Raw genomic sequence first — 27,603 nt, forward strand, 5'->3', positions numbered from 1 at the left:
ATTTTTCTTTTGATTGGCATTCGTAATTAATTTGTATTTAATTTACTCACGCGAACGCGGGCACCGAATTGCTAAAAAATTAAAAACTTTAAAGGAAAGAAAAATTTTTTAGGAAAGAAAAATTTTTATTTACCACAAAACAATCAATACATAATGTTATATTCATAAATAAATTCAAATTTCAATTTCAAACACATATACAGTACGCCGCGCACACAGCCACAATTTAAAATTGTTCAGAAATTCGTAGGTCAGCTGTAGGCGCCGCGCACATGATATATTTAATTGTTATCTTACAATACATGTCAATACATATTTTACAATTACATGTCACATTTCTTAATTTCTAGAGCCAAAATTTCAGAAGCAAAATAATTTAAAAGATATTTCTGTCGTTCACGCAGTACAGGCCGTGAACACTGCGACCTAATTAATATAATAATGGAGAGATTCCAAAAAACCGCGCGCTCGTTATTTGTGATTAAATTGAGTGCGCGCCACTGTCAACCGCAGTACCGCTCAAGCATGAAGTACTAAGCGGTACGCAGTTTTGCGTGAGGCGTAGACATTCGTGGCACACGTTTCATTCAACTAATCCATTATGTGACATGTAATTATATTAAAGCAAAAAGAATGTTAATTTGAGTAATAATTGACGTAAACATATGTGTTTAAATAACATCTATAATCTAGCGAGTTACTAATACCATTTGTTTGTATTATTGATTATATATGTTTACACTAGCCTATATTATGATGGAGATATACATTGCATTATATAATTGCTCCAATATTCAACACTGCTAAACAACAAATACCTACTCGCCCATCGATGAAGCAGTCGCCAAAACAAAGCTCAAAGTTAATATATCCTCGTACTTCGTTTTGGAAACTGTAGAATTCCAATAAATAATTAGTGTTTCAATTGTGTATTCGATGGGCAAGCACTCGCCACTCGAGGCCGAGACAAACGGCACCAGCTCCGCCCTGCAACCATGAAGTAATGTAAGCAGTAAGGCGGGGCGGTGGTGTGCGCCGTTTATACGGCCCACAGCACGAGACATTTTGAGCTCCAAGACTAAAGACTATAAAAGTCCCGAATTAAACATAGCGACTTACCATCGTCAGCCGTCAAAAATTTAGAATTTGTATGTTATAAACTCTACACCTGCTATCAGTATAACATGTAACTCACTCATCACTGACAACTGACGGTATTAATATTTAAAATAACAATTGCATAAATATTATTCGTTGAGAGCTGAGTATCGAGTATGAGTTGTATCACGTCGTGACCAGGAAAACAACAATTTCAGGAAAACAACAATTTTATTTAGTATCAGTTATAGCAAACAAAAAATATATTTTATATAATATAATATAACTAGGACGAACTTTAGATTAGAAATCTTGGGGGACTTGGAGTAGCAAGAGATTGACTAAAAGGTATATACCTTTTACCAAAAACGTCGAAAAGAATCCATGGTGATACAGGATTAGAGAGTACAGACCATAAAGTTTACGCACCCACCTTTGCCTCCAGAATTCTTGGTTGGTTAAAAATGTATGCTAACTTGGTCGTTTATACTCCAAGTCCCTTTGTTAAAAGAAGTAATATTATGTACCAGTGGCGTAACGTTACTTTGTGCCGCCCCCCTGCTGATTGAAATTTGCCGCCCCTTTTCCGCCCCTAAAATTTTGTGTCCCTAAAAAAAAAAATAAAAAAAAAAAAAAAAAGGTCGGGTACTTTTTTTGCCGCCCCCTACACCTTTTTGCCGCCCCCTGAAGCAACAATGGTACCCCAAATATTTTTTTTCACGTCGACTAAACGCTAAATTCGACAGGGTAGTACACCAATAAGGCGCTTTTTCTGTGAAATCAGACCTACAATCCAGGAAAATGCCGCCCCCCTAAGGCCAAGGTGCCGCCCCCCTGCTAGCAGGGTTAGCAGGGGCGGTTGTTACGCCACTGTTATGTACGTCTGGAGTTAGCTTCATTCCCCACGGTCGTTTCACTAATACGATACAATGACAAAGTAGGAGGCTACAGTTTTTAGAATAATTACATAGGGGACTCCAGGCTATTATGTTCATAAACATTACCTGGGGACTCCAGGCTATTATGTTCATAAACATTACCTGTGGTCTCCAGGCTATTTAATTATGTTCATAAACATTAAACATATAATGGAGATTTGGCGGAATGACAGGCTGATCGCCGCCCAGTAAAGCCATGCTGTGCATTGGTTGGTGGATAAGAACAGTAATAAAAGCTAATCATATTTTACCAGTAGGACATTCAGCTAAAAAGATTCTTTCTAAAAATGTTCCAAGATTTCTACTTTTCTAATGATTTTCCGTTTATCAAAAATTTTTTGGGAATAGAAATTTGAATACCTCAATCGTGTCTTATGCCTCCTCAGTGACCTTGGTCAGTGAAGATGGTTATTTAAGAAAAATTCAGTCAAAACAGTGAAATTTGGGTCACGGAAAGCTGAAATTTGAATATTTTTTACTGGTAGGAGAAAAAGGTTGTAATGATAGCTATTTATAAAGCTTTGATAAGACCTCATCTTGAGTATTGTGTCCAATTGTGGAATCCAGTTGCAGCTCATGGAAGTTGGGGGACTGTTTTGGAGCTGGAGAGCGTCCAGAGGCAGTTTACCCGTCTTATTGATGAGGTGGGTACTCTTCCATACAGCTGTAGACTGGATATTCTCAATTTGACAACGCTGGCAGTGCGGCGAATACGTGGGGACCTTATCGAAGCTTTTAAAGTAACTAGTGGTTTGACTGAATATGTATTGGGTTTGTTCAGAATGAGCAGATCTGGTCTTAATCTAGTTTCAACCAATAGGTGTAATAAGAGTGTAACTAAAGTTGTAACTAAAGTTAAGAATCTCCAGTCTTCTTTTCTTCCGGAGCGAGTCATTCCTTACTGGAACAAACTCCCTTCAGATGTCAAGAACTGCTCAACAGTTTTAAGCTTTAAAGTTAGATTGGAAGGATTTAAGAAAGAAATGATTCTGTAACTGATTTTTATTTTTGGAATGTTTCGAATGAAGTTTTAGGGAAAATTGAAGGACCCAGTTATTTAAGCAATAAGGAGACACATAATGAATATCTTTGGTTTCATCCTTTTGTGGCAAAGAAGCGTTTTATAAATCTTTATTCCACTGGGAAGTATTAATGAATTATTTATAGATAGTGTATTAGATTTTATTAATTAATAAAATTGAATTTGATCAATTATTAATGTTGATGGAAAAATATATTTATTTTAATTATTTTTTATTTAGTGCAATGATATTTTGTAGACACTTGTGATGATGTTATGTCATAATCTTTACTTACTTACTTACTTACTTAGGACATGTTCAAAATTTTCATTGCATCAAAGTTTTCCCCGGATATACTGCTTCCAGTACCTTGATGGGGACTTCTGTAACTCTCACTGTCATCACTGATTGGTCACCGGTCAAAATTTCAGTCAAAACGGTGAAATTTTGGTCAAGGGGTCGGCAGAAAAGCTCCTCTTCAAAAATATTCCAAAGTCTCTTTTTACATTATGATGATTTTCCGTTTATCAAAGCTTTCTTTGGGAATAGAACTTTCAGTACCTGGGATTCCCAGCTCAATACTCAAATCCTTAATGCATATATAACTGTACACCACGATTTATTTAAAAAGTGTACAGTGAATCGAAATTTTACTGTAATATCGAGTATGAATAAAGAATATTTTAGGGAGTAGCAGCTAGCTATTCAATCATTGATATTATGGCAGTCGTTATCAATGGCAAAGAGATCTCCAAGTTGGTTTTATAAATTTCCATTGTGATTTGTATTTAACTTCTTATAATTGTAAAAGAGGCATCACAATGAATAATTTTAATGTCTGCTGCTCGTTAGAGCCATTGTGAACTTTGAATCTCAGAACCAAGCAAGGTGAACGAAAGGAATAAAAGTGCAATTTTACAACTTTAACACCATTCAGAAAAGTACGAGAGGATCTGAAGGAGCATGTTACCGCACTGGCAGAGTGGGACGTTTTTAAACCTGGGCTAGCAATCGTTCAGGTGATCTTTCTCAGTTCATATACCTTTCCAAACTTCGGCAGCTTTCATTGACATCGAATTATTTACTGATTGGGTGATTGTTGTCTGGACACAACTATTGAATAATTACTTTTGGGTAAAGTCATGTTAGGACAAAATCAAGATGGGCAACTCATGTCCAAATTAGGAATGCATTTATTTTCACAGGTGTTATCTCATTATATTTGGTATGCTTAAAATAACTTTACAAGGTTGGAGACCGACCAGACTCCAACACCTACATCAGAATGAAGATAAAAGCAGCCAGCGAGATTGGAATACGTGCTCAACACATCAAACTTGGAAACCAGTCCACCCAACAGGAGGTTTCTGATTTCAATTATTCAAAATTTAAGATCAATTGTGTTTTGCTGGCTAAATATTTATTTGTACTTCAGGGCCTATTACACCACTATTTAACACAGTGTTACCTCTGTAAGGTGATATCCGCATTGGAATGTTTGAACAATGATCCCGAGATACACGGTATCATACTCCAACTACCACTTGACACATGCTGTACTGTTGATGAGGATGTGTGCACCAATACCATCCTCACTTCTAAAGATGTTGATGGGTACAATTTTTTTACAGATTTAAGCTATTTTATCCCTTTATTATTAAGAAAGGCACGATTTTTCTCCCCTAAAAGCTGGTAATTAGGATATTTAATGAAACTATTAAACTATTAAAACATCGTTATCGGTTATATCGGCTGGAATATAATCAGTCGCATCACATGACTGAGTCGAATGACTGAGTCACATGACTGATTCACGAAGTAACAACTCTTTATCTATACATAACATTTATAGATTGACTGAGGTGAACAATGCTAGATTAACACGTGGTGTTCTGGCAAGTTGCCATATACCCTGCACTGCTAAAGGGTGTCTACATCTCATCAAATCAACTGGTCAGTCCCAGTTATTGGAAATATTTGTCTGTATAATATTGATTATTTAGTCATAATTCATGGTTTAGATTCTAGTTATGAAGGTTGTAGTTTGTATTTGTTTGAACAACTCTATTTCAGGAGTTAAACTCGAGGGTAGCAAAGCTGTTGTTATTGGACGTAGTAAGATTGTGGTAAGTTAAGCAACTTTGACTGTTACAATATTAAGTGATATTATCTTACAGATTAATATCTCATAAAATAAGATATAGAATATATGATATCATGATATTCTGAATTAAATTTTTCCATTCCAGTTTTAATACTTTCAACACTACTATATAACAAATAATTTGAGGTCCCAATGTCAAAGCGATAGAAGAGACTATGACGTGACCGTTTGTATCCTAAGCAACGCATCTACTTCCTGGGCTACAGTATTGACTTCGCCATTTTCTCCTCCCTCACTGCCATTTTCTCCTCCCTCCTTCCATCACTATGGATCTGAATTCTGTTACCAATGTTTTAAACTCGTTTTCATTAAATGAGCTGAAAGCTCTTAAGGCCAGTGTTGAGAATGTCATGAAACTTAAGAGGGATTCTGTTAAATGCGAGGACTTCTTGGAGTTGCATTCAGATTTTAGTAAGAGGTATTTACCCTCTGTTGCACACATTTTGCTATTGCACACATTTTCCGACACTTGTAAAAATTTCACGGATTTTCGACACTTGTAAAAATTTCACAGATTTTCGACACTTGTAAAAATGTCGAGGATTTTCGACACTTGTAAAAATTTCACGGATTTTCGATACTTATAAAAATTTCGAGCAATTTCAGCCTTTAGTTGAAATTATCATATTAATACGTTTTTAGAGTTGTTAGAGTGGAAACAGGTGTATAGCTATGGCTAGCTAGCTATTCCAAAATTTTTAAATTTAACGACTGTTATCAGTTGCATAGCATCATGCCGTTTTTGTAGCAAGTAAGAAAAACATGAAGTGAGTTTGACACCATGTGACAGCAAACTTGAGCTAGACCTGTTTTTGTTTCATGGTAACAATCCGATTATATCAAGCTGGAGAATAGTAAAAACACGAAGTGAGCTTGACATGTTTACCACGTGACAGCAAACTTGAGCTAGACCTGTTTTTTGTTTCATGGTAACGATCCGATTATATCAAGCTGGAGAACGGTAAAAACACGAAGTGAGTTTGACATATCCACCATGTTACAGCAAACTTGAGCTGGACCTGTTTTTGTTTCGTGGTAACGGTTCGACTATATCAAGCTGGAGAACGGTAAAAACACGAAGTGAGCTTGACATGTTTACCACGTGACAGCAAACTTGCAGCTTGCCTACATCGCTCAAGGGACAAGCAACATGCAATGACGTTTGTTTTCATGGTAACGGTCTGACTATATCAAGCCGGAGAACGCTGCGGGAAATCAGATTGAATCAGTTCGTTTCGCAGAAGTTTGTAATCAATCAGTTCTTGATTGATAAATCTACTCAACTCGTTCCTCCACAGGTTCTATTTTATCTTAAAAAGATGCACAGTTCGTTCTTTAGTCTTGTGATACATAGTTCGCTCTTCAGTTTGCTAATTTGATTCTAATTCAAGTTGCATGCTAACTTATCATAAATAGCAGGGGCTCGTATTATACAATAATATTTAAACGTTTTTAACCCAACTTGAGAGTCTAAATTTTGAATTCTAAAATTCATATTTCTTATCTAATTTTTTAAATTTTATGTTTAGTAAGCACTATGGAACCAGGACAACTGAACACCGAGACAAATGTTGAACAACATTCTTAAAACTCACTGACACATACCAACACCTTGAGCTAGTATTAATTGTTTTAAGCTTTTTATACGTAAAAAATTCGAGCATTTTTGACACTAGCATTTTCCGATACTTTCAAGAATCTATAATAGAGAAAACAGTCAGCCCTAACTAATATTGAGTTATTTTCATGTTTCTTATATTGATTTAATGTTTCCTTAGATGACCTGGTTATTAATGTTTTAAACTATCTGCTTTTTATTAATTTTTTCACATTAAAATCTTACTCAGCAATGATTGTAGAAGGTGTACTAACCTTCATTGGGAGTTCGTGTAAGGGGAGGGTTAAAATCGTTGTAAAAACGAAAGATAACAAGGAGACTGACTATCTTATATGGTCATCGATTGTCCCCGATGAGCTAAAGGTTTGTAGTTTGCCATACAAAAGGATCAAATTTTAACGGTTTTTTAAAAATATTTCAGTTCAAAACAGTTATAGTGTAAAGTAGGAGATTGAAAATCTGACATCTGCTCGTAAAATTACTATTAGTGACAAATTCATCATATGAAATTTTTGTGACACAAATTTTCAATTTGCAATTTATTTTTGTGTAATAGAAAATAATATCAAACAGATAAATAGTAAGATAAATATGAAGACTCTTGAAAAGATTGTAAACGGCAAGTCTTACACAAATGTTGTTGGGTTAAGCATCATCACACCAGCAGTACAACAGTCAACCCCAGCAAAACACCGAAAAAGAGTGAGTCTATTTTTAAAGAAATCAATATATTTCTACAGTTTATACTTTTGAACATATAATTTGTGTGTACATCTAACCGTAACCGAACCCTCGATTTCTCATATTTAAGGTAATATTGATTAATCACCAGGGTTCAGGGGCCACGCAGGTAAAATCACGATCTAAGATGTAGATGTATTTCTAACCTTAAATCTACATGTTTTGACAAGCATGCACCACCGTGTAAATTCAAAAATCTTCACATGTCATTGCTGTATTACACAGTGATTTTAATTTGTTAAGTTACATCGTATGTCAATTTGAAAATTTTCCAGATAGCTAAACGACCTACCGCCACTACCAGAAACCCAGGTAAAAACAAAACCCCTCCATTTTAGATTTGGAAGACCTTCTTAGAAATGATACATATTTAGTTTTTATTAAAATTTCAAACCATTGTAATCGAATGCTATACAAATAGAAACTAGATCAGTGTATAAAATTATACCTACGAGCTAGCTCACTCTATAGTTTAATGTTTAAGAATAATTAGAAATGATTTAAATTTTGGAATTGGTTCATCTAATATGAAAAATTTTCATTTCAGATGCAGACGAGGACACAGTCACACCAACCACCAGCGCAGCTGTCAGTCCCAAAAAAGTGAGATTATTTTCCTAGTATCTAAGATATGTATTTCTAACTTTAAATCTACAAGTTTTGATAAGCATACATCACCATGTAAATTCAAATGAATATTCCATTGATCTGTTAGTCACTGAGGATCAAAGCCCTATTCATTCCTGTGATTATCAAAGATCCTGGTCAATAAGTCTTATCAAACACAACTCAATCGTTTGGAATGAATATTCCATTGAGGATAAAACAACGATATTATTGTTAATAACACATTCAATTTGTAGATGAAATCTAAGGGGAAGCAGCTCCCCCCACCTGCAGACTTCATAGATTGGGCAGCTCTGTTGGATGTAAGTAATTTAAAATCCTAACAGCTCTGTTTAGTAATATTAGCTGGTTAATGAGATAGAGTTATTTAAAAAAATTAAATATATTATATATATATATATATATATATATATAATATATATATTTGAGACATTCAGTGAAACAGTAAAACACGAAATTCACATAAATTATATATATATAATTTTGACCGAAATAAAACTCTACAAGATTCTCAGGATGATGTTTTCTACATAACTGTGATGGCCGCTTTTGTGAAACTTCAAAAACTTGTTGATGAACTCAATAACAGTTATAAAGGGAAAGGTAATTTGTCATCTTCTTTTATGAAACTGATTACGTACGTTACGTGATTATTAATGTTTTTGTATTGCAGCTTCTTTTGATCGAAGTGTTTGAGAGTCATAAGAAACCTAGATCTCAGAAATTAATCCAAACAGTAATGTCAAACCCCTGACATTAATAAGTTAATTAAAATTAGTTATGATTAGATAATAAGTTAATTAAAATGAGTTATAATTAAAATCAAATCTTACAAAAATTTCGTTCACTATAGATATCTACACAGGTATCTACACAAGTATCTACATTCTACAGGGTTCACTATAGGTATTTACATATTATTCTGATTTCTTCAGATTTAAAGACAGAGCAGGAGTTATTAAAGGAGTGGAAGAACCGTCAAAGTAAAGAGAAGTCAGAAAGAGAGAGACTGCTAGGAAAGTACAAGTCTAGCAAGATACCAAGAGTTGTAACATCTCATAGACCAGTGGAAATGAACGTTGGGAAACAAATAGTCGCTGGTGGTGCTGCATATCAACCTCCCAAACCAAGATAGAGATCGTGTCATCAGAGGTTCCATACTTTTATGTAAGACTACTGTCAATTATACAACATACTATTTGATCAGATTTATTTGGCATGAATTTCCATACATTCGATGGACAAGATTCTGAAAAAAATGATTCTATAGCGTTTAATTTTGTTTCTTCAATAATTTGAATTAATTTGTTTTATTTGTACAAATGAAAACAAGTTCATAAAGACATAAAATAAAACCAATAAAATTACAACTAATTGATATCAACTACATCGAGAAACTTTCCGTTTGGAGCAATCCATCCGACGACCCAGTATTTGTGTCCAATTTTCATATTTTCAAGTTTCTGGTATGCAAAGTTATTTGGGAAAATAACCGGAGCAAAGGCTTTGTTATCTACTTCACTGAAAAGCTCTAGTTTGAACCCTGCACTGTTTGAATACTGCTTTAACGTTTTAGAAACGATCTGCATTTGAGTATTCACTCTTTTCTTGTGTTCTTCCTCAGGTATCAATCGACATCCATCGCATCCAATCTCCATTCTTTGAGTATCAATACCCTCCAGTGAGTTAAAGCATATTGGACAATTGTCAACGTGAGATGAAACCATGTTAACGAGTATAGGATACCCATCCTTGTAGGAATATTCCACTTGTACTTCTTCTCCCACTTTGAAGGGAATCGTGGTACTGGATCTAGTACTTCCAGGTTTCTTTAACTGTACGGTATCCCAAACATTGAACTTAATCAATCTTGTCTTGAATGGTATATTCGTTGAGATCGTCAAGCGAGTGTATCCTTTTGTATTTGGATTAATTTCACAAATCAATCCATAGTTGTTGAAGAGAGCCATGTTTGAAACGTAACCAAAGTTCTATATCAAGAAATGAGCTCTCTACATTCCAACTCGATTTATATAGGCGAGTCACTGGGCATTGAATTCATGAAGATCTTAAAACAATTGCGTAACATGTACTTGTTTTCATTTGCCATCTGAGTAACATCTGATAAGTTCAGCTCTTCTCGTATTGCTTGCAAAACTATATTTTCATGGATATTGATGATATCTTCATAACTCTTACTCTGAGCTGATATCAAAATATCAAACATAGGGAGTACTCTTTTTCGAATACGGTAAATGTCAAACATAGTTATAACTTTGGTTCTTTGATAGTATGAAAGCTCAGAGTGAAGCTCATTCAGAAATTCTGATGGTGAGTTGACAAAGAACTCTTGGAAATATTGTGTGCTGGTCTGCATCTTTAATCGGTCAAGGTTGGAACTCTAAGTTCTTATATATCATGCCTCCCTTCAATCAAAATGAACTCTGGATACTCTGAAAAGTAGCACCCATCTCCAAACCTCCGTCCATGTTTAACAGGGTGGTTTAGATCGAGATTGTTCCTGATGATACTGGGAACATTGGTTAAAAGCTGTGGCATGGTAAGCAAATATTTCTTTGGGGTGTGTGGTTATGAATTAGTCTGTTCTTTGAAGAAATATAATTTACCTCGATAAATAAGTTTTGAATTAGCCCGATCACATTCACTCTCTTTAGTTTCGAGTATTTATCATAAGAGAATATGACACTCAACCTGGACCTATAATCGATACTACCAGGAAAGTTTACGAGATGCAACTCTTAAACCTTAGTAGCAAAGTCCGATCTTCTAGATTGGTGGGTAAAATCCAAGTTGAAAACTGAGCCGAGTCATGATTGCATCTGTATGGATACAAAGGATGACATATCAATACCTGTTGATCGAACAAAGGAATTATATAGTTTTGATGAGTTGCACTTGAAATATCTTATCGATCAAATTGGAGAGATTAAAATTGTTGTTGATTCTGTTGACCTAAGAGACATCGGAAACTCAGAAATTCTGATGGTGAGTTGACAAAGAACTTTTGGAAATATTGTGAGCTGGTCTGCATCTTCAATCAGTCAAGGTTGGAACTCTAAGTTCTTATATATCATGCCTCCCTTCAATCAAAAACTTTCTATTCATCCATCTGTATTGTCCCAACACCTCGATCGTTTCTGCAACAGCATTAGAACATTGTGGTGCATGTAGGTGTTGGCTTTTAGTGTTATGATTGTACTTTGTAACACAGTATGGGTAGATGGGTTCATTTCCAAATATTTCCGTTTGCTTAAATCGGACAGACTTCTTAGTTTTATTAGTTGATGTCTTTTTCAGTATTGATGTTCCTGGATACCATGTCTGTGGAAGTTCTATATCAAGCAAAAAGTATTCACTCCTATTATCAGCACATTTATGAAGGGTGGGTGCTTCTTTTCCTTGCATGTGTAAGAACAATCGCTTTTCAAACTCTTTGCGACGACGTTCACAAATTGTTAGAACCTCATAACCATAACAAAGTTTTTGCTCTTTCAGCTTTGTGAGCAGATCTTCAATTGATAAATCACGGATCTCTTGCATATTAGCTCATATCATTCACCTCTATAATATGGTTGCTTGCTGTTAACCACCCTACTACAACATAATTTTTACCTACTTTTAAATTGGGTACTCGATTAAAAACAAGAGTGTTTTCAAAAATCCTTGCTCTTAAAATTCTATTCTCTTTAAGATAGAGTAACTCTAATCTGAAAGCTCTGGTAACCGAATAACTATGTACAGCAAGTAATCTCATGATCCCAATAACAAAACCTCTGTGATATTCATCTTCAATAAGAATATCTGACATTGCAAAACTAACAAAAAGAGAAATGAGATATATAATGATGTTGATCCTTTTAATAACAAATTTTTACAATTGATGAAATTGCTCGAAATTTTTACAAGTGTCGAAAATCCGTGAAATTTTTACAAGTGTCGGAAATCCGTGAAATTTTTACAAGTGTCGGAAAATGTGTGCAATAGCAAAATGTGTGCAACAGAGGGTAAATACCTCTTACTGATTTTGTTCAGAACAAGAGTGTTCAACATGGCACGTTGATGTCTGAACTTGAAACACTTATGGCCAAGCAAACTGCTGTGAAAACTGCCACAAAGTGGCTCACTTCCACTGGAGAAGAATATGTATGGTCTTCCTCAAATGGACACACCACGACTAAGGAGCCAATCGATATTTTAAATTATCCTGGGATATCAGAGCTTATGCATGATATCAACTCCAAGTTTGGCTGCAAGCTAAACTCATGCCTAGCAAGCATGTACAAGTCTGGTTCTTGTGCAACTAGGTACCACAACGACGACGAGACGTCTCTTGACCAGTCGCAAGGTATTTATGTAGTTTCATTTGGAGCTGAGAGGACCCTCGACATAATTCCAGAAAATGGGGATAAGCGATGTAACAGTAAATGCTATATCACCCCAAAGGACTGTAGTTTGTATATTATGAAACCGGGGTGTCAGGAATATTGTCTTCACAAGGTTCGTGCAGAGAGCTCAGTTAAGGGGACTCGGTATAGCTTATCTTTTCGCTGCCAGATACCGAAGACAGATACAAATGTAGTCAAGGAGCAGATTGCCCGCACTACAATTCCTATGCCGCCCACCACCACCTCAACACCAACCCTTTACTACCGAAATGCTCCAAGAAAACCGAAGAGCAGGAAAACCACTGTCCTGTTTGGTACGTCGATGACAAAATTCGTACGGACAAATAAGTTGGGATTCCGGGGAAGGAAAGTAATCAATGTGTCTCAAAGTGGTGCAAAAATTAGAGACATCACTGAAAACATTCATCATTTTCATAAAACTCATGCAGCTGCAGAAGCTGACGATATTGAAAAAATTATATTGAGTGTTGGTACAAATGACATTAAAAATTCTAAGTATGGGGTTCAGTTCCTTAGGAAGTATCTTACTGAATTAATTGACACCACTAAGCAGTTATTTCCCGCTGCAATTATAATTATCCAATGTTGTCTTCCTATTAAGTGTTTATATTCCTACATAGCAAAGAATGTTCTTAACAATCTACTTAAAGACTTATGCCTAAAGAATAATTGCGTGTTCCTAGACTGTTTCTCAGACTTTTTAACTCGAGACTTTAGATAATGTAATGAACTTCTATACCATGATTGGCTTCATCTCAACATGAGAGGAGTAGGTTTACTGTCCACTTGGCTTAAGTTTGTTGTAATCGAACACAGGTTTGACAGGGTTGTAAATAATCTTCTGGGAATTTAAATCTTTGATCTTTTCTTCCATTTAATATTTTGATTAAGACGTTGCGCCTAAAATTAAAACTCAAACAAATATCTGATTTAATCTTTTTCTCAATTTTATGCCTCCCATTTCAGGTACATTCGGTCACTGTCCATTTTCCAATATGTTAGACAATGAATCGTTTAGACTTAGAATAGGTCTTTTTGCATGCAAAAGGCCTCGTACACAGTCAAGAAATGCACTTATACATATCAACACGTTTATACCTAACAAAATTTACACATTTTAGTCTCCATACACCCCACACATCAACTACAATTATCATAATCATATGTTTCTCTTCTATTCTCTCATCATGACTTACTTTCTCCCAATTCTTCTCTCCACGGTTAGGTCCATGAACACCGTATTCCCCCTAGATTCTAATATTCATTCCTCTCTACTCCTTGACAGCCCACGTTATCTTATAACATTTCTTGCTTGCTCCCACATCAAACTTTTCTTTGTAATTATCTCCTCATGGTTTATAAGAAATGTTCTTCTCCCTGGTAAGATTAATAGAGTCAAGTATTCCAGCCGCCTCAGGCGTCTAGTCTCTTTATTCATTCTTTGGGTTTTCTCTCTTAACTTTCTTCTGATAACTCCTGTTAATCCTTCTATGCTTAATCCAGGTCCCAAATCCCTATCTGTACTATACCAAAATGTCCAAGGTCTTATTCCTTTCAGTAACCTAAGCTCCTCCCATCCCCTTCTTGATGGTAATAAGATTTCCGAACTTCAATCCTTTGCTAACATAGAGCAGCCTGACATAATTGCCCTAAATGAGACTTGGCTCAAAAAGTCTATTTCTAGCAACGAAATCTTTCCTTCTTCTCATTATGAAATCTTCCGCAATGACCGCACGAGAAAGACTCATCCTCAAGATCCTAATAACCCTAAAAAGTTTAGGGAAAATGGAGGTGGTGTTCTTTTGGCTGTTCGGTCTGATCTCGACGCCACTACAACCCGACTACCAGTTAGCCTAGGTGCAGAAATGCTTGCCGTTAAAATTGCTTTCCCTAACAAAGAGAGTATTGTAATCTGTACTTGTTATAGAGTAGGAACTCTTGGGTTACCTAATCATGATGTCATAGTTAGTTATATTCGCAAGCTAGTTTCCAAAAAGAATCCCCCTAAAATCTATCTTATTGGTGATTTTAATCTCCCCCATACAGACTGGCTATCTTCATCCAGTACCGTACCTATTGAGCAATCCTTCATAGATTCTTTCAGTGATCTTTCTCTCTCCCAGTTGATCACATCACCAACCCATAAAAGTGGTAATACATTAGACATTCTTCTCAGTAATTATGATAACACAATCGATAACTTGAATGTCTGTGATCCTCATTCCGTGTGCAAATCTGATCATTTTCCTGTCACTTTTTCAATTAAAAGCTCCTTTTCCCGTAAGAAAACTCCTAAACGTAAAATCTATAATTTTAAGAAAGCAAACTGGGACATGATTAATCGTGAATTATGCTCGATTAAGGGGGCAGGGGGGGTCTTTATGAAATTTCTCTCGAAATTGATTTTATAGTTGTTTCTAATAGAGGGGAGTGATATCTATCTGCTGCTTTTGGTCCCATGGAAAAATATTGTTCCTAGACGAAATTATTGCCGGTCAAAGGTCAGCGCTCATGTGTAATTGTATTGCGCGAGCGATTTTCAATCGCGCGCCCTGAAAATCGAGTCTAAAAATCTATCTTCTCCTACATTTTTTGAGCAATCACCCTGAAACTTTCAGGATATGTTCTAAGGACCATTTAGAAACTTTTGCTCTTTTTAGAATTTCGAGATAGGACTTTTAAAATTTTTAATTCGATTTTGAAAATCTTGGACCTCTTTTTTTGACGAACTTTCCAGGTCCAAGATTTTCAAAATCGAATTAAAATTTTTTAAAGTCCTATCTCGAAATTCTAAAACGAGCAAAAGTTTCTAAATGGTCCTTAAAACATATCCTGAAAGTTTCAGGGTGATTGCTCAAAAAATGTAGGAGAAGATAGATTTTTAGACTCGATTTTCAGGGCGCGCGATTGAAAATCGCTCGCACAATACAATTACACATGAGCGCTGACCTTGTACACGATTTAAAACTTAGCGCATTCCGTTTAAAACAAAAAATAACGTGTTATTCTTCAAAACTTAAACGTGACAGGGAATCTTTAATAACTTTACGTTTGATCTGGATAATTTAACTGGATTAATGTGTGGTTAGATTTACACATTCAAAATAAAACAACTGTCATAAAATGTGATAATGAAACGTGTTTTATGTTCCTCCCAGTTTGCGGTAACTTAGCCTGTCTGGTGGTTTACTATCACGTGCAAAGTTTGCTGGCAGAAGCAAATTAGGTTGTTGCAATTCATGCTCTCTAACAATATTAGGTTTCATAGTGCTACGGTTAATTTCTATGGCAAGCTCACGTGGTTTAAGTACGGGTTGTGCAGTGATTATAGGTTCAACGGCTGCCTTATGGTCAGGCTCAGCGGGTAGATTTGGATTATTACCAACTATAATCGAAGTTTCCGGCTCTGTACTCTCAGGTAAGCTAGCTGTCTTCTCTAAATCACCATCAATAGCTGTAGAACTCTGCTCATCTCTTATCTCCAGCTCAACTCGTGGTGTATCCGGATCTGTTTGTTGCAACGGTTCTGACACAACAGATCTCTTGATCACCTGGTCCAAATGCTTGCGGTAGACTTCATCAGGTGTCTTGATCAGTAGCACTTTGGTACCTTCCTTACCCTCGATAACACCGTTTCTCCAGCACTTCTTGTTCTCATCATAGAACGATATAGTGTCATCAATATTCAGATCACGAAGTCTCGATTCAGCAATCGTGTTCTGATCGTTTAAAGCAACTTTGGCAAACTTACTACTCGAACTCGGGTGTAGAAAACTCAAGGCGTTTCTCGTCCGTCTTTTCATCATCGCAACTGCAGGCTCTACTCCGGTAGTGGTGTGTGGTGTGTTGCGGTAGTTTAGCAGCCAATCAGCCAGGTTACACATAACGTCAGGGTTTTTCAAGATCATCCGTTTCATAGCTCTTTTAAACAGTCCGACTGCAACTTCTGCTTGTCCATTACTTGCAGGTGAGTAAGCAGGAATAAGCACGTGTCGAATCTGGTTATTGTTCGTGAATACTTTAAACTCTTCTGAAGTTAGACTCGATCCATTGTCTGATACTAGTATCTTGGGTAGTCCCCAACGGCTAAAGATGTCTCGTAACTCTTGAATCACTCTCTTACTTGTAATGTTCGTCATTCTAACAACTTCTAACCATTTTGAATACGAACAGATAACTATCAGCCACATAGATCCAAGAAAGGGTCCACAGAAATCTAGATGAATCCGCTCCCAAGCCTCCATAGTTTTAGCCCATGGGTGTGGTGTAGATCTAGCGGGTTTCTTCTGGTTTAGTTGACATGGTTCACATAGTTTAACCATTTTCTCGATCTCAGCATCCATGTTTGGCCAATAAACATAGCCTCTCGCTAGTGCTTTTGTCTGTGAAATGCCCATGTGTGTTGCATGAAGCATTGAAAGCACGCTCTTTCTCATACTCTCTGGAATAACAACTCGAGATCCCCAGACAATACAGTTCTGGTCTACTGACAACTCGTTTCGACGTGTGTAAAACGGTTTCAGCTTGACATCAACAGGGGGTTTCTCGTTCCAGCCGTCTTTAACAAACTGTAACACTCGACCAAGTGTCTTGTCTCTTCTCGTGTGACTAGCTATTAACTCAGCGTCAATCAAAGGTTTGTCATCACCGAAGTAGTGCACGCTGAAAACAGTATCTAGAGGTTTCATTTCAAACTCCTCTGTTAACTCGTCATCAAACTCTCTCGTCTCTGCCGATGTGTCTAAAGGCAGTGGAAAACGGGAACATAGATCAGCATTACAATGTTTACCAGTGGGTCGAAACTGGATCTTGTAAGTGTAACCGCTAAGGAACAATGACCATCGTTGTAAACGACCTGCCACCATGCTAGGAATCCCACGACTAGGGTGAAAGATAGATTCCAGCGGCTTGTGGTCTGTAACTAGGGTAAACGGTCGTCCAAAAAGATAACGGTGCAGTCTCTTAGTCGCCCAAACTATTGCCAATGCTTCTTTTTCTATCATGGAATAGTTTCTCTCAGATTTCGTCAGTGTTCGAGATATATACTCGATCGGTCGCTCTGTCCCATTTTCATCAATATGTGACATAACAGCTCCTAAACCAACGGATGAAGCGTCCGTGTCAAGCTTTAACTCCAGCTCAGGGTTGTAGACTGTTAGAACCAAGTCAGACGATAACAGTGCTTTTAACTCATCAAAAGCTCTCTTTTCTCTATCTCCAAAGTGGAAAATACTGTCAGCGGGTCTTAAACGGTTAAGTGGTTCAACAACTGTTGACATGTTGGGAATAAAACGTGAATAGTACTGTGCACCACCAAGAAATGATATCATCTCCGCTCTAGTAGTAGGATACGGTGCTCTCACTATCGTTTCAACTTTCGAACTCAGTGGTCTTATCCCGTCAGCAGATATTTCATGGCCAAGAAATGTCACCTTAGGCTCCATGAAAACACACTTGTCTAGCCGGCATTTGTAGCCTTCATTCTCTAGTGCTGTAATCACCGTTCTCACGTTCTTCATGTGACTCTCATCATCAGGTCCAGTTATTAGAATGTCGTCAACACGCCATGCTGTGTTCTCTGTCTTTCTCAAGGTATCATCAATCTTGCGTTCAAATATCGGTCCGGCAGATGAAATACCGAATGGTAGAGAAGTAGGACTGAACAATCCTTTGTGTGTGTTCAAAGTCACAATCTTTTGGTCACATTCTCTCAACTTCAAACTATTATAAGCGGCTCTGATATCCAGCTTAGTAAACAGTTTACCTCCGACAATCTTACTCAAGCAATCTTCTATCGTCGGAAGTGGGTAAATAGCTGTGTCGAGATTAGGATTTACAGTAGTCTTGTAGTCACCACATATGCGAATCGTACCATCCGCTTTCATGACAGGAACTATGGGTGAAGCCCAGTCTGAGTGCTCTGTTGGAATCAGCTGTCCATTCTTCACTAACTCGTCTATGGCTTTCCCAACCTTGTCTACGATGGCAAACGGGACCTGCCTTGCCTTGCAAAACTTTGCTCTCGCATCAGGCTTAAATTGTAGACAAGCTTCGAATCCTTTAACAGTTCCAACACCAGGATCGAACACAGGACTGCGGAGTATCTCACTAACAAATTCATCTCTCTGAAGCTTGGAGACAGCGTAAGATTGCTCAACATCAACAAGTCCTATCATATGATCCAACCAGTCTTTACCAAACATCTGGATGATCCACTCTCGACCTAGGAGTGTGGGAAACCGACAATCGACAACATATAGTGGTAAAATCCATTTCTTGCCTCTAAATTCAACGTTTACAAGGGCCTTGCAGTCAATGCTTTCACAATTAAAATTGGCTACTCGCAATTTCTGGGAACATGGAACAATCTGGCAATCAGTTAGTCCTAGTCTAGCAAAATCAGACTTACTTATACAGCTTAAAGATGAACCAGTATCTAACTCCATTTTCAAAATCTTATCATTAATCTCAACTTTAAGAAATGGTTTCTGATTACAATCAATACAACTGGATAAATTACTAACAACTGATGCAGGAAGAGTACCATCGGGAACAGGAGTCTGTACTGGAATCTGGACAGGATCAGTCGTCTCCACGCAGTACAACGTGTTCTCCGACTCTTGATGTGTGTACCCATAATCAGCAGCGCAAGCGTTGCCATCATCATGATCACCAATCCCTTCAACACAATGGGATTGCTTCTTAGCAGAACGACAGTTCTTCGCGATATGTCCGGGTTTGCGACAGTTTCTGCAACGAACTTTGCAGTTTTTCGCAACATGACCACGAACAGTACAACGTGAACAAACAATGCTAAGGTCGGCCTTCTGATGGAACTTAGAGTTTTGAGGTTTTTGAAACTTCCCGGGTTTTTGAACATAGTGTGTTGTGACTGACATTGAACTTTGCAGAGCGTTCTCCTTCGTCTGAGCTTTATCGAACAGGCTGGCAGACGTGTCATTGGTAGCAGATTCTGATATGAGTTCAGCACGTATCCTATCAGAGGATAGTCCAGCCACAAAACGTGTACGCACCATTAAATCAAACAAATCACCGAACTGACAAACATTAGCAGCTTCCTTCAATCGTGACATAAAAGTACATAAGGATTCACCAGCAATCTGATTTAAAGTCATAAACTTCTGCTGTTGAGCTACAATGTTTGTTTTGGGTGATAACCGATCAACAAGAGTTTTTCTCAGGGTAGCGTAGTCAGTGTCTTTAATTTCAGCTGGAAATGTAAATGCACGCAACTTCTTCAACGCGTCAGGCCCCAGATTGACTGTTAACAGTGTTCTCATGAGTTCTGCTTTTTTAGCAGTTTTCTCGTTTGCGTCATCTGGTAACTTATCTGCGTGTGCGAAAATGAACACAGAAGCGGCGTTTTCAAAGATTTCCAGCCACTCTCTGACACAATCAGTTTCCTTGGATAAGCGTAAGTTCGAAACCAGACTCGTCGCCATTGTTATGAATCGTTGTGACAAGGTAAACGCAAGACTAAAAGCTAAAAGCTAAACCAAAACCAAAACCCAGGTAGTCATCCTGAATAGTATATCGGTTAATAATACAATAAATTACTAGAATATATAACACCTAATAACCCTAAAAAGTTTAGGGAAAATGGAGGTGGTGTTCTTTTGGCTGTTCGGTCTGATCTCGACGCCACTACAACCCGACTACCAGTTAGCCTAGGTGCAGAAATGCTTGCCGTTAAAATTGCTTTCCCTAACAAAGAGAGTATTGTAATCTGTACTTGTTATAGAGTAGGAACTCTTGGGTTACCTAATCATGATGTCATAGTTAGTTATATTCGCAAGCTAGTTTCCAAAAAGAATCCCCCTAAAATCTATCTTATTGGTGATTTTAATCTCCCCCATACAGACTGGCTATCTTCATCCAGTACCGTACCTATTGAGCAATCCTTCATAGATTCTTTCAGTGATCTTTCTCTTTCCCAGTTGATCACATCACCAACCCATAAAAGTGGTAATACATTAGACATTCTTCTCAGTAATTATGATAACACAATCGATAACTTGAATGTCTGTGATCCTCATTCCGTGTGCAAATCTGATCATTTTCCTGTCACTTTTTCAATTAAAAGCTCCTTTTCCCGTAAGAAAACTCCTAAACGTAAAATCTATAATTTTAAGAAAGCAAACTGGGACATGATTAATCGTGAATTATGCTCGATTAAGGGGGCAGGGGGGGTCTTTATGAAATTTCTCTCGAAATTGATTTTATAGTTGTTTCTAATAGAGGGGAGTGATATCTATCTGCTGCTTTTGGTCCCATGGAAAAATATTGTTCCTAGACGAAATTATTGCCGGTCAAAGGTCAGCGCTCATGTGTAATTGTATTGCGCGAGCGATTTTCAATCGCGCGCCCTGAAAATCGAGTCTAAAAATCTATCTTCTCCTACATTTTTTGAGCAATCACCCTGAAACTTTCAGGATATGTTCTAAGGACCATTTAGAAACTTTTGCTCTTTTTAGAATTTCGAGATAGGACTTTTAAAATTTTTAATTCGATTTTGAAAATCTTGGACCTCTTTTTTTGACGAACTTTCCAGGTCCAAGATTTTCAAAATCGAATTAAAATTTTTTAAAGTCCTATCTCGAAATTCTAAAACGAGCAAAAGTTTCTAAATGGTCCTTAAAACATATCCTGAAAGTTTCAGGGTGATTGCTCAAAAAATGTAGGAGAAGATAGATTTTTAGACTCGATTTTCAGGGCGCGCGATTGAAAATCGCTCGCACAATACAATTACACATGAGCGCTGACCTTTGACCGGCAATAATTTCGTCTAGGAACAATATTTTTCCATGGGACCAAAAGCAGCAGATAGATATCACTCCCCTCTATTAGAAACAACTATAAAATCAATTTCGAGAGAAATTTCATAAAGACCCCCCCTGCCCCCTTAATTGGCAAGTCCTAGAATGCCTAGATCCTGATTCGTCTTGGAAGTTAGTTAAAGACTGCATTATGAATTTAGTTGATATACATATTCCTAAAGTAACTATTAAATCAGAGTTCCAACCCCCGTGGTTCGATAGTGAACTTTTTTCTTCATGCCGTAAAAAAGATAGACTCAGAGCTAAATTTAAAATTTCTGGTTCTATTTCTGATGAGTTAAAGTTTGTTACTAGCCGTAAAGATTTTAAGAGGCTTTCATCAGCCAAAATAAGAGACAATCTTTTCAATAGTGATGATCCAGCGCTTATAACTAAGAAGTTTTGATCACATGTTAAGTATCAATCTAACTCCTGCCGTATTCCTAATTGTGTTAGTTATTCTGGACAGCTTCGGTTCAAACCCAAAGATCAAGCTGAACTTTTCAATTCTTTCTTTTATAACCAGTTTTCGGATCCTTCACTTTATGACACTGACATCTCCTATGTCAATGATGTTGATTTTGATATTGACTTCGATCATCGGGATGTTCGTAAGCTTCTTTCAAATATTAATTCAAATAAAGCCCAGGGACCAGATGGCATACACGGTAAAATTCTAAAAAATTGTTCCGTAGGTTTAGCTTACCCTCTAACATGCATTTTTCGTGGATCCTACAACAGCGGCTACATTCCACAAGAATGGAAACTTGCAAATGTTGTCCCAATATTTAAGAAAGGTAAGAAAAGTGAGGTTGAAAACTATAGACCAATATCCCTTACTTGTTTAGTCATGAAAGTTTTTGAGCGCATTGTTAAACGTAAACTGCTTTCTTTGACAAGTACCCTTCTTGATCCCAGGCAGCATGGTTTTCTAGAGCACAAGTCATGCACAACCAATATGGTTGACTTTTGTGATAGCCTGGCATTGTCTCTTAACGAAAATATTATCAATCATGTTGTGTATTTTGATTTTGCTAAGGCATTTGATTCTGTAAATCATGATATCCTTCTTCATAAGCTAAAGACCTTATATAACATTGATGGTACACTTCTCAAATTTCTTACCAATTACCTTCAAGGCCGTTACCAAAGAGTGGTTATTGGTAATGAGATGTCATCTACCCTCTCAGTTAATTCTGGTGTCCCCCAGGGCTCTATCCTTGGTCCCTTACTTTTTGTATTGTTTATCAATGATATTCCTCTTGGCCTTTCGGATAATACTGATATTGTTTTGTATGCCGATGATACAAAAATCTGGCGTAAAATACATTCATCTTCTGATAACACAAATTTACAAATGGATATAGACTATCTCTCTGACTGGGCACTAAGAAACAAAATGCGATTCCATCCAGCAAAATGTAAAGTGCTTTAAATTGTTTCAGGAAAACCATCTTTATCTCCTCCATTCGCATATAATCTTGATGGCTCTCCTCTTGTGTATGTAGAGTTAGAAAAAGATCTTGGAGTCAATGTTACTCCTAAGCTAAGTTGGAATAGTCAGTGCGACAGAATTTATACTAAGGCCTGCCAACAACTTGGTATGGTCAGAAGAAATGGCCATATTGTCATTGATCAGAAACGTCGCCGGGCGCTTTACCTTTCCCTGGTTCGTAGCCAATTCGAAAATTGTTCCATAATCTGGCGCCCTTGTAATAAATCACTTAGTGATAAATTAGAAAGTCTCCAAAAGAGAGCTATTAAATGGATTCTGTCTGAAGAGGGCCGCAGTTATCCACCTGAGCAATATGTCAAAAAGTGCAAGCTTGTCGACATTCTCCCTTTGTCTCATAAGTTTGACTTGAATGATCTTATTTTTTTCCACAAAGTTCTGAACAATTTAATTCCTGTATCGCTGCCTCACTATCTCTCTTTATATCAGGGCACTTCTCGACTAAGACGTTGCCACCTCGACAGTCTGTCTATTGTGTCATCAATTTTACCTAAGTTAAGTCAGAATTCACACACCATATGTACCTCAAATAGCCCACTGGCAAAATCGTTTTTCTACAGAACACATATACTGTGGAATGGACTCCCTTTACAGGTAAGACAGATTGTGTCTACTAGTCTTTTCAAAGCTGAGGTCACTAAGCATCTATGGAAATGTTTATTAGATAGTGAAACAACAGTCTAGCCAAGTCTCTTTGCTCCCCATATTATTATTTTTTGTTTTATTAAGTTTTTTTATCTACCTTCCTATACTTTCAACATCATATCACACTTCACCCGCACACCTTCTCACACATTAATGACCATATCAGACCTGTATCTAATGTATCTGGAATTTGACGTATGAAATACCAATTTTGACACTATATCCACAGTTATTCACCATGGATTTGTTTATTATTAAATAGTTTTTCATAAATTTTTGGATTTAGATTAATTCGATGTAATGGGTCCAAGTTACTGCGGACATAGTTCACTATGTGTTTACCGTGTTTGGGTGCCCATCATATTTTACAGATGGGGGCGATATTTTGAACGATTCTATTTTATATTCATCTATTGCTGTACTCTGTAAAATTTGAAAAGTATTTAATAAAAAAATTTCTTCTGAATAATAGCCATTGTCGAAATTTTTGGGTAAGGATGCTGTATTCTACATAATTTGATTACATATAATTAACCAGGTTACAGTCAGTCCAAAATCCGCTACAAAATATTATGATACTCTCATTTTAAAAAGCTCAAAATATGGGCGGTCGCACAGCGATATCTTATTCCATCATCCATGAGGGCAGAACGTTCGAATTGATGAAATAAATAGTTTTAAAATGGTGGCAATTCGGTAGTGTAGCATAACACGGTTAAGGCACGGTTAAAGCACAGTTAAGGCACGGTTAAGGCACGGTTATGGCACAAGGATTTCAAATATAGGACGGTCAAACGAAGCAGGGCTGTTGCTTTACAATTAGAAAATTTATTCATAGCGGGAATCGCACTGTAAAATTTACAGATCGTCACATTCAGATCATGTGCCTTAGTTAACCACTTGTATGTTTATAGGTTATATTTCCCCAACCGTGCGTTAACCGTGCCTTAGGCGACCACAATGGTTGCTTTTGGGCAGTTTGTGCCTTAACCGTGCCTTAACTGTGCGTTAACCGTGCCTTAAGTGACCGTGTCTCAACCGTGCCTTATGTAACCCTTTTCTCTAGCCGTGCCTTAACCATGCCTTAGTTAACCACTTGTATGTTTATATGTTATATTTCCCCAACCGTGCGTTAACCGTGTGTTAACCGTGCCTTAAGCGACCATAATGGTTGCTTTTGGGCAGTTTGTGCCTTAACCGTGCCTTAACCGTGCGTTAACCGTGTGTTAACCGTGCTTTAAGAACCGTGCCTTATGTAACCCTTGTGCCTTAACCGTGCCTTAACCGTGCCTTAACTGTGCTTTAACCGTGCGTTAACCGTGTTATGCTACACTACCGAATTGCCAAAATGGTTTATTTTACAGATATTTCATGTAATGGGCTTAATCAAATTAAAAGTTATCACTTAGTCTTAACATGAGATTGAATGAATTTCAGATTGAGATATAAGTAATTGATTCATTATTAAATCGTACATAATAGACTACACATTACATGTATGCGCCTACTTACAAGTTACACAAACAAGATTATTAGTCATAAAGTTTTCCATAGAATTGGCCATGAAATAAGCCATAGAAATGAGATTTATAAAGTTCATACTAGAGATAAAATCGCTCAGTCATTCTTAAAATGACCGTATTAAAAATCGACAATATCCATAACTCGTGTATTTTCATTCACCCTCTCTGTATTCTCCATGACGGAAACAAACAAATCCTGCACTTCCTGGGCATCCTTACAATTATTCTCTCCGTTACGGCAGCGAGTTGTGTAGTTCAAGACCCCGTTAACACTCTGATACAGCAACACTTGGTTGGCACCATTAGGACAGCAGTAAGATCCCAATGAATGGGTTGAAGTCATCTCACCCCAGCTGTATTTGGTGGGGTACTTGAACCCTACCTGGTTACTTGGCAGGAACTCGCAGTAGGTTCCCTCTGGCTGGGAGTTGAGGTACTCGGAGTGTTTCCCTGTTTCTACTGCTTCTTTGAATTGCGCGAACAAAGGAAACTTCTTCTCCTCGATACAAGATTTGAGCTGCTGGCTGATGTTTTTAACGGTCTCCAAGAGCGTGGTTTCTTTCTCTATCTTCTCACTTATTTCAATCTCAGCAATGCAAACCATAAAGCATTCATCACCAGGATCTGGTTCTACCCGGGACCTGAGGTTACCAACAACATCCCCATACAATTTTGGAACACCCATTTCAGGAAACTCTCCTCCTCTTCTCCTGATGTGAACTGCAGCTACCGAGTAAAACAAAGCTGCAAAGCTGTAGCAACCAACCGTCACCCCTAATCTCTTACACAGGGCTTTCAACTTGGTCAGACCCTCTACAGTGCCTACTGCATGCAGGGATTTGTTAATCCAAGGGTTACTTGCGGAGGGTTTAGATGCCGCCAGTTCTTCACGGTTAAGCGGCAAAAGCATCTCCTGAACCTTGGCTCGCTCCAATCTACCCTCAATCATCTTCTCAACTAGCTCGTCGTTCTTCACAAACTTGGACATGTCCTCGCCTGATATCAGCACCGCAGCTGGTGACAGATCCACTGCCTTCCCAGAGACCAACAGATCATATTGCCTCAGTATCTCGTTGATGATGCGAAAACCCTGTGGTACCGTCACCAATGCCGTGGTGGTATCGGTTAAGCAGCATGTAACAGTCAGGTCTCTTTACAAGGTAGGTTTTGTGAAGTGGAGCCCCAGATCCACAGGAGAAGGGTGTGTTGACTAACTTCTCTGAGAGCTCCCAGCAGCCAGTGTAACCTGTAACCCCTTCCGCATCTCCACTCTGGTCAATAAACTCAAACACATCAGAGAAATCAGTGGCAGGAGTGAAGTATATCACTCCATCTTCTCCCTTCCTCACATCTGCTCTAAAGTTTGGCTGATTGTAAATCAGAGCTCTGACTGCTTCTTCAAGCTTAGTAAGGTCAATGTGGTCAGACTGGATGCACGTGTTCATTAAAATGCTACAGATAGAGTTAGGATCCAGGTTTCCAAACATCTGATTCTCCCAGTAACCTAACTGACGAGTGATCCAAAGAGTAGGGTCATCAGGTCCGTGGAAAGCCATGCTGTCACAATGGGCACTGATTGTTATGTTTGTAAATATCATATGTTTATAAAATACACTGTGAAATCGATGATAAGACATGAGCCAGATTTTTCCGTCCTGCAGAATCAATACTAATGATAAAGCAACGTGGCATTCATACTACAGAAAACATAAAGGTATAATCAAACCTTAACCCCAAGATCTAGGGATATTATATATCCCTTGATTTAATGTCGCACTATCGGCCGCTATTCGTTCTATTAGATTTGTGTACTTAGTACTGCTGTGTACAATGAGATAATATCGGCATGCCCAGTGCAGTGCCCGCAACTATCCTTTTTCGTAACATCGGAGAAAAGAATTACTTTTAAAAATAAGGAAAAACACATATTATGTTCAACAAGACGTTCATTATTCTTATTATCAAATGGAAAGTTGATAATGCAGCGACTTTTAATATTATCGACAATCGACATATTTTGATAAATAACAAAAGAAGGTAAATCTTGGCAAATGAATAACTCGTCAAGCTGGATCGTAATCCATCAACAGAATGAAATTGAGTCACTTTAGTCAGGATTGGATGTAGTATAGTTAAACAACATTATATAGTTTGCAGGAATTTTAGCTTATACACAAAATGTGGTGGAATCTAATGTTGTAAAGTTACAATATCGAATACTCTGCCTCAATTATGCTTATCTTGAGCTCAACTAACTGCCCCAGTTATCCTGCAAATCTAATTACAAACTTTCGATGAGGGCAATTCTAAATTTATACATTATTTGTTGTGTTAAACCCGGCAAGCGTGGGTGGGCGACAATTGACCCCCCAACAATTGACCCCCCGACAATTGACCCCCCGACAATTGACCACCCGACAATATAATTTAATGTAACTAACCCTGACCCT

At 37.5% G+C, this 27,603-nt stretch overlaps 3 protein-coding genes across 3 annotated transcripts in view; all 3 read left to right on the forward strand.

The window, feature by feature from the left end:
- Positions 1-3,720: 3,720 nt before the first annotated feature.
- Positions 3,721-27,603, forward strand: part of LOC134816245 (C-1-tetrahydrofolate synthase, cytoplasmic-like) — a 59,159-nt gene continuing 35,276 nt past the window's right edge. Inside the window, 6 exon segments of the mRNA XM_063825001.1 lie at positions 3,721-3,813; positions 3,996-4,077; positions 4,308-4,421; positions 4,536-4,672; positions 4,911-5,011; positions 5,132-5,184. Coding sequence (XP_063681071.1) covers positions 3,779-3,813; positions 3,996-4,077; positions 4,308-4,421; positions 4,536-4,672; positions 4,911-5,011; positions 5,132-5,184 — 522 coding nt within the window. The 5' untranslated portion in view covers positions 3,721-3,778.
- LOC134816240 (uncharacterized) overlaps positions 5,323-27,603 on the forward strand; it is a 96,841-nt gene continuing 74,560 nt past the window's right edge. Inside the window, exon 1 of the mRNA XM_063824995.1 lies at positions 5,323-5,348. The gene's annotated coding sequence lies outside the window, so the exon portion shown is untranslated. The remainder of the gene's footprint in view (positions 5,349-27,603) is intronic.
- Positions 7,074-9,506, forward strand: LOC134816243 (uncharacterized). Its single transcript, XM_063824999.1, has 7 exons — positions 7,074-7,203; positions 7,414-7,542; positions 7,857-7,893; positions 8,129-8,184; positions 8,445-8,510; positions 8,724-8,811; positions 9,144-9,506. The coding sequence occupies exons 2-7, from the start codon at positions 7,432-7,434 to the stop codon at positions 9,341-9,343; spliced, it is 558 nt and encodes a 185-aa protein (XP_063681069.1). The 5' UTR covers positions 7,074-7,203; positions 7,414-7,431; the 3' UTR covers positions 9,344-9,506.

Source organism: Bolinopsis microptera, chromosome 6 (genome assembly GCF_026151205.1).
Source record: "Bolinopsis microptera isolate Bmic1 chromosome 6, MBARI_Bmic_1.0, whole genome shotgun sequence".
Taxonomy (NCBI): Eukaryota; Metazoa; Ctenophora; class Tentaculata; order Lobata; family Bolinopsidae; genus Bolinopsis; species Bolinopsis microptera.

Bases quoted from the DNA above. Each gene is read 5' to 3' on its own strand.
- LOC134816243 (XM_063824999.1), top strand. From the start codon at position 7,432: ATGAAGACTCTTGAAAAGATTGTAAACGGCAAGTCTTACACAAATGTT. The intron at 7,543-7,856 runs GTGAGTCTATTT...AAAATTTTCCAG, and splicing joins CAGCAAAACACCGAAAAAGA to ATAGCTAAACGACCTACCGC. The intron at 8,511-8,723 runs GTAAGTAATTTA...CAAGATTCTCAG, and splicing joins ATTGGGCAGCTCTGTTGGAT to GATGATGTTTTCTACATAAC.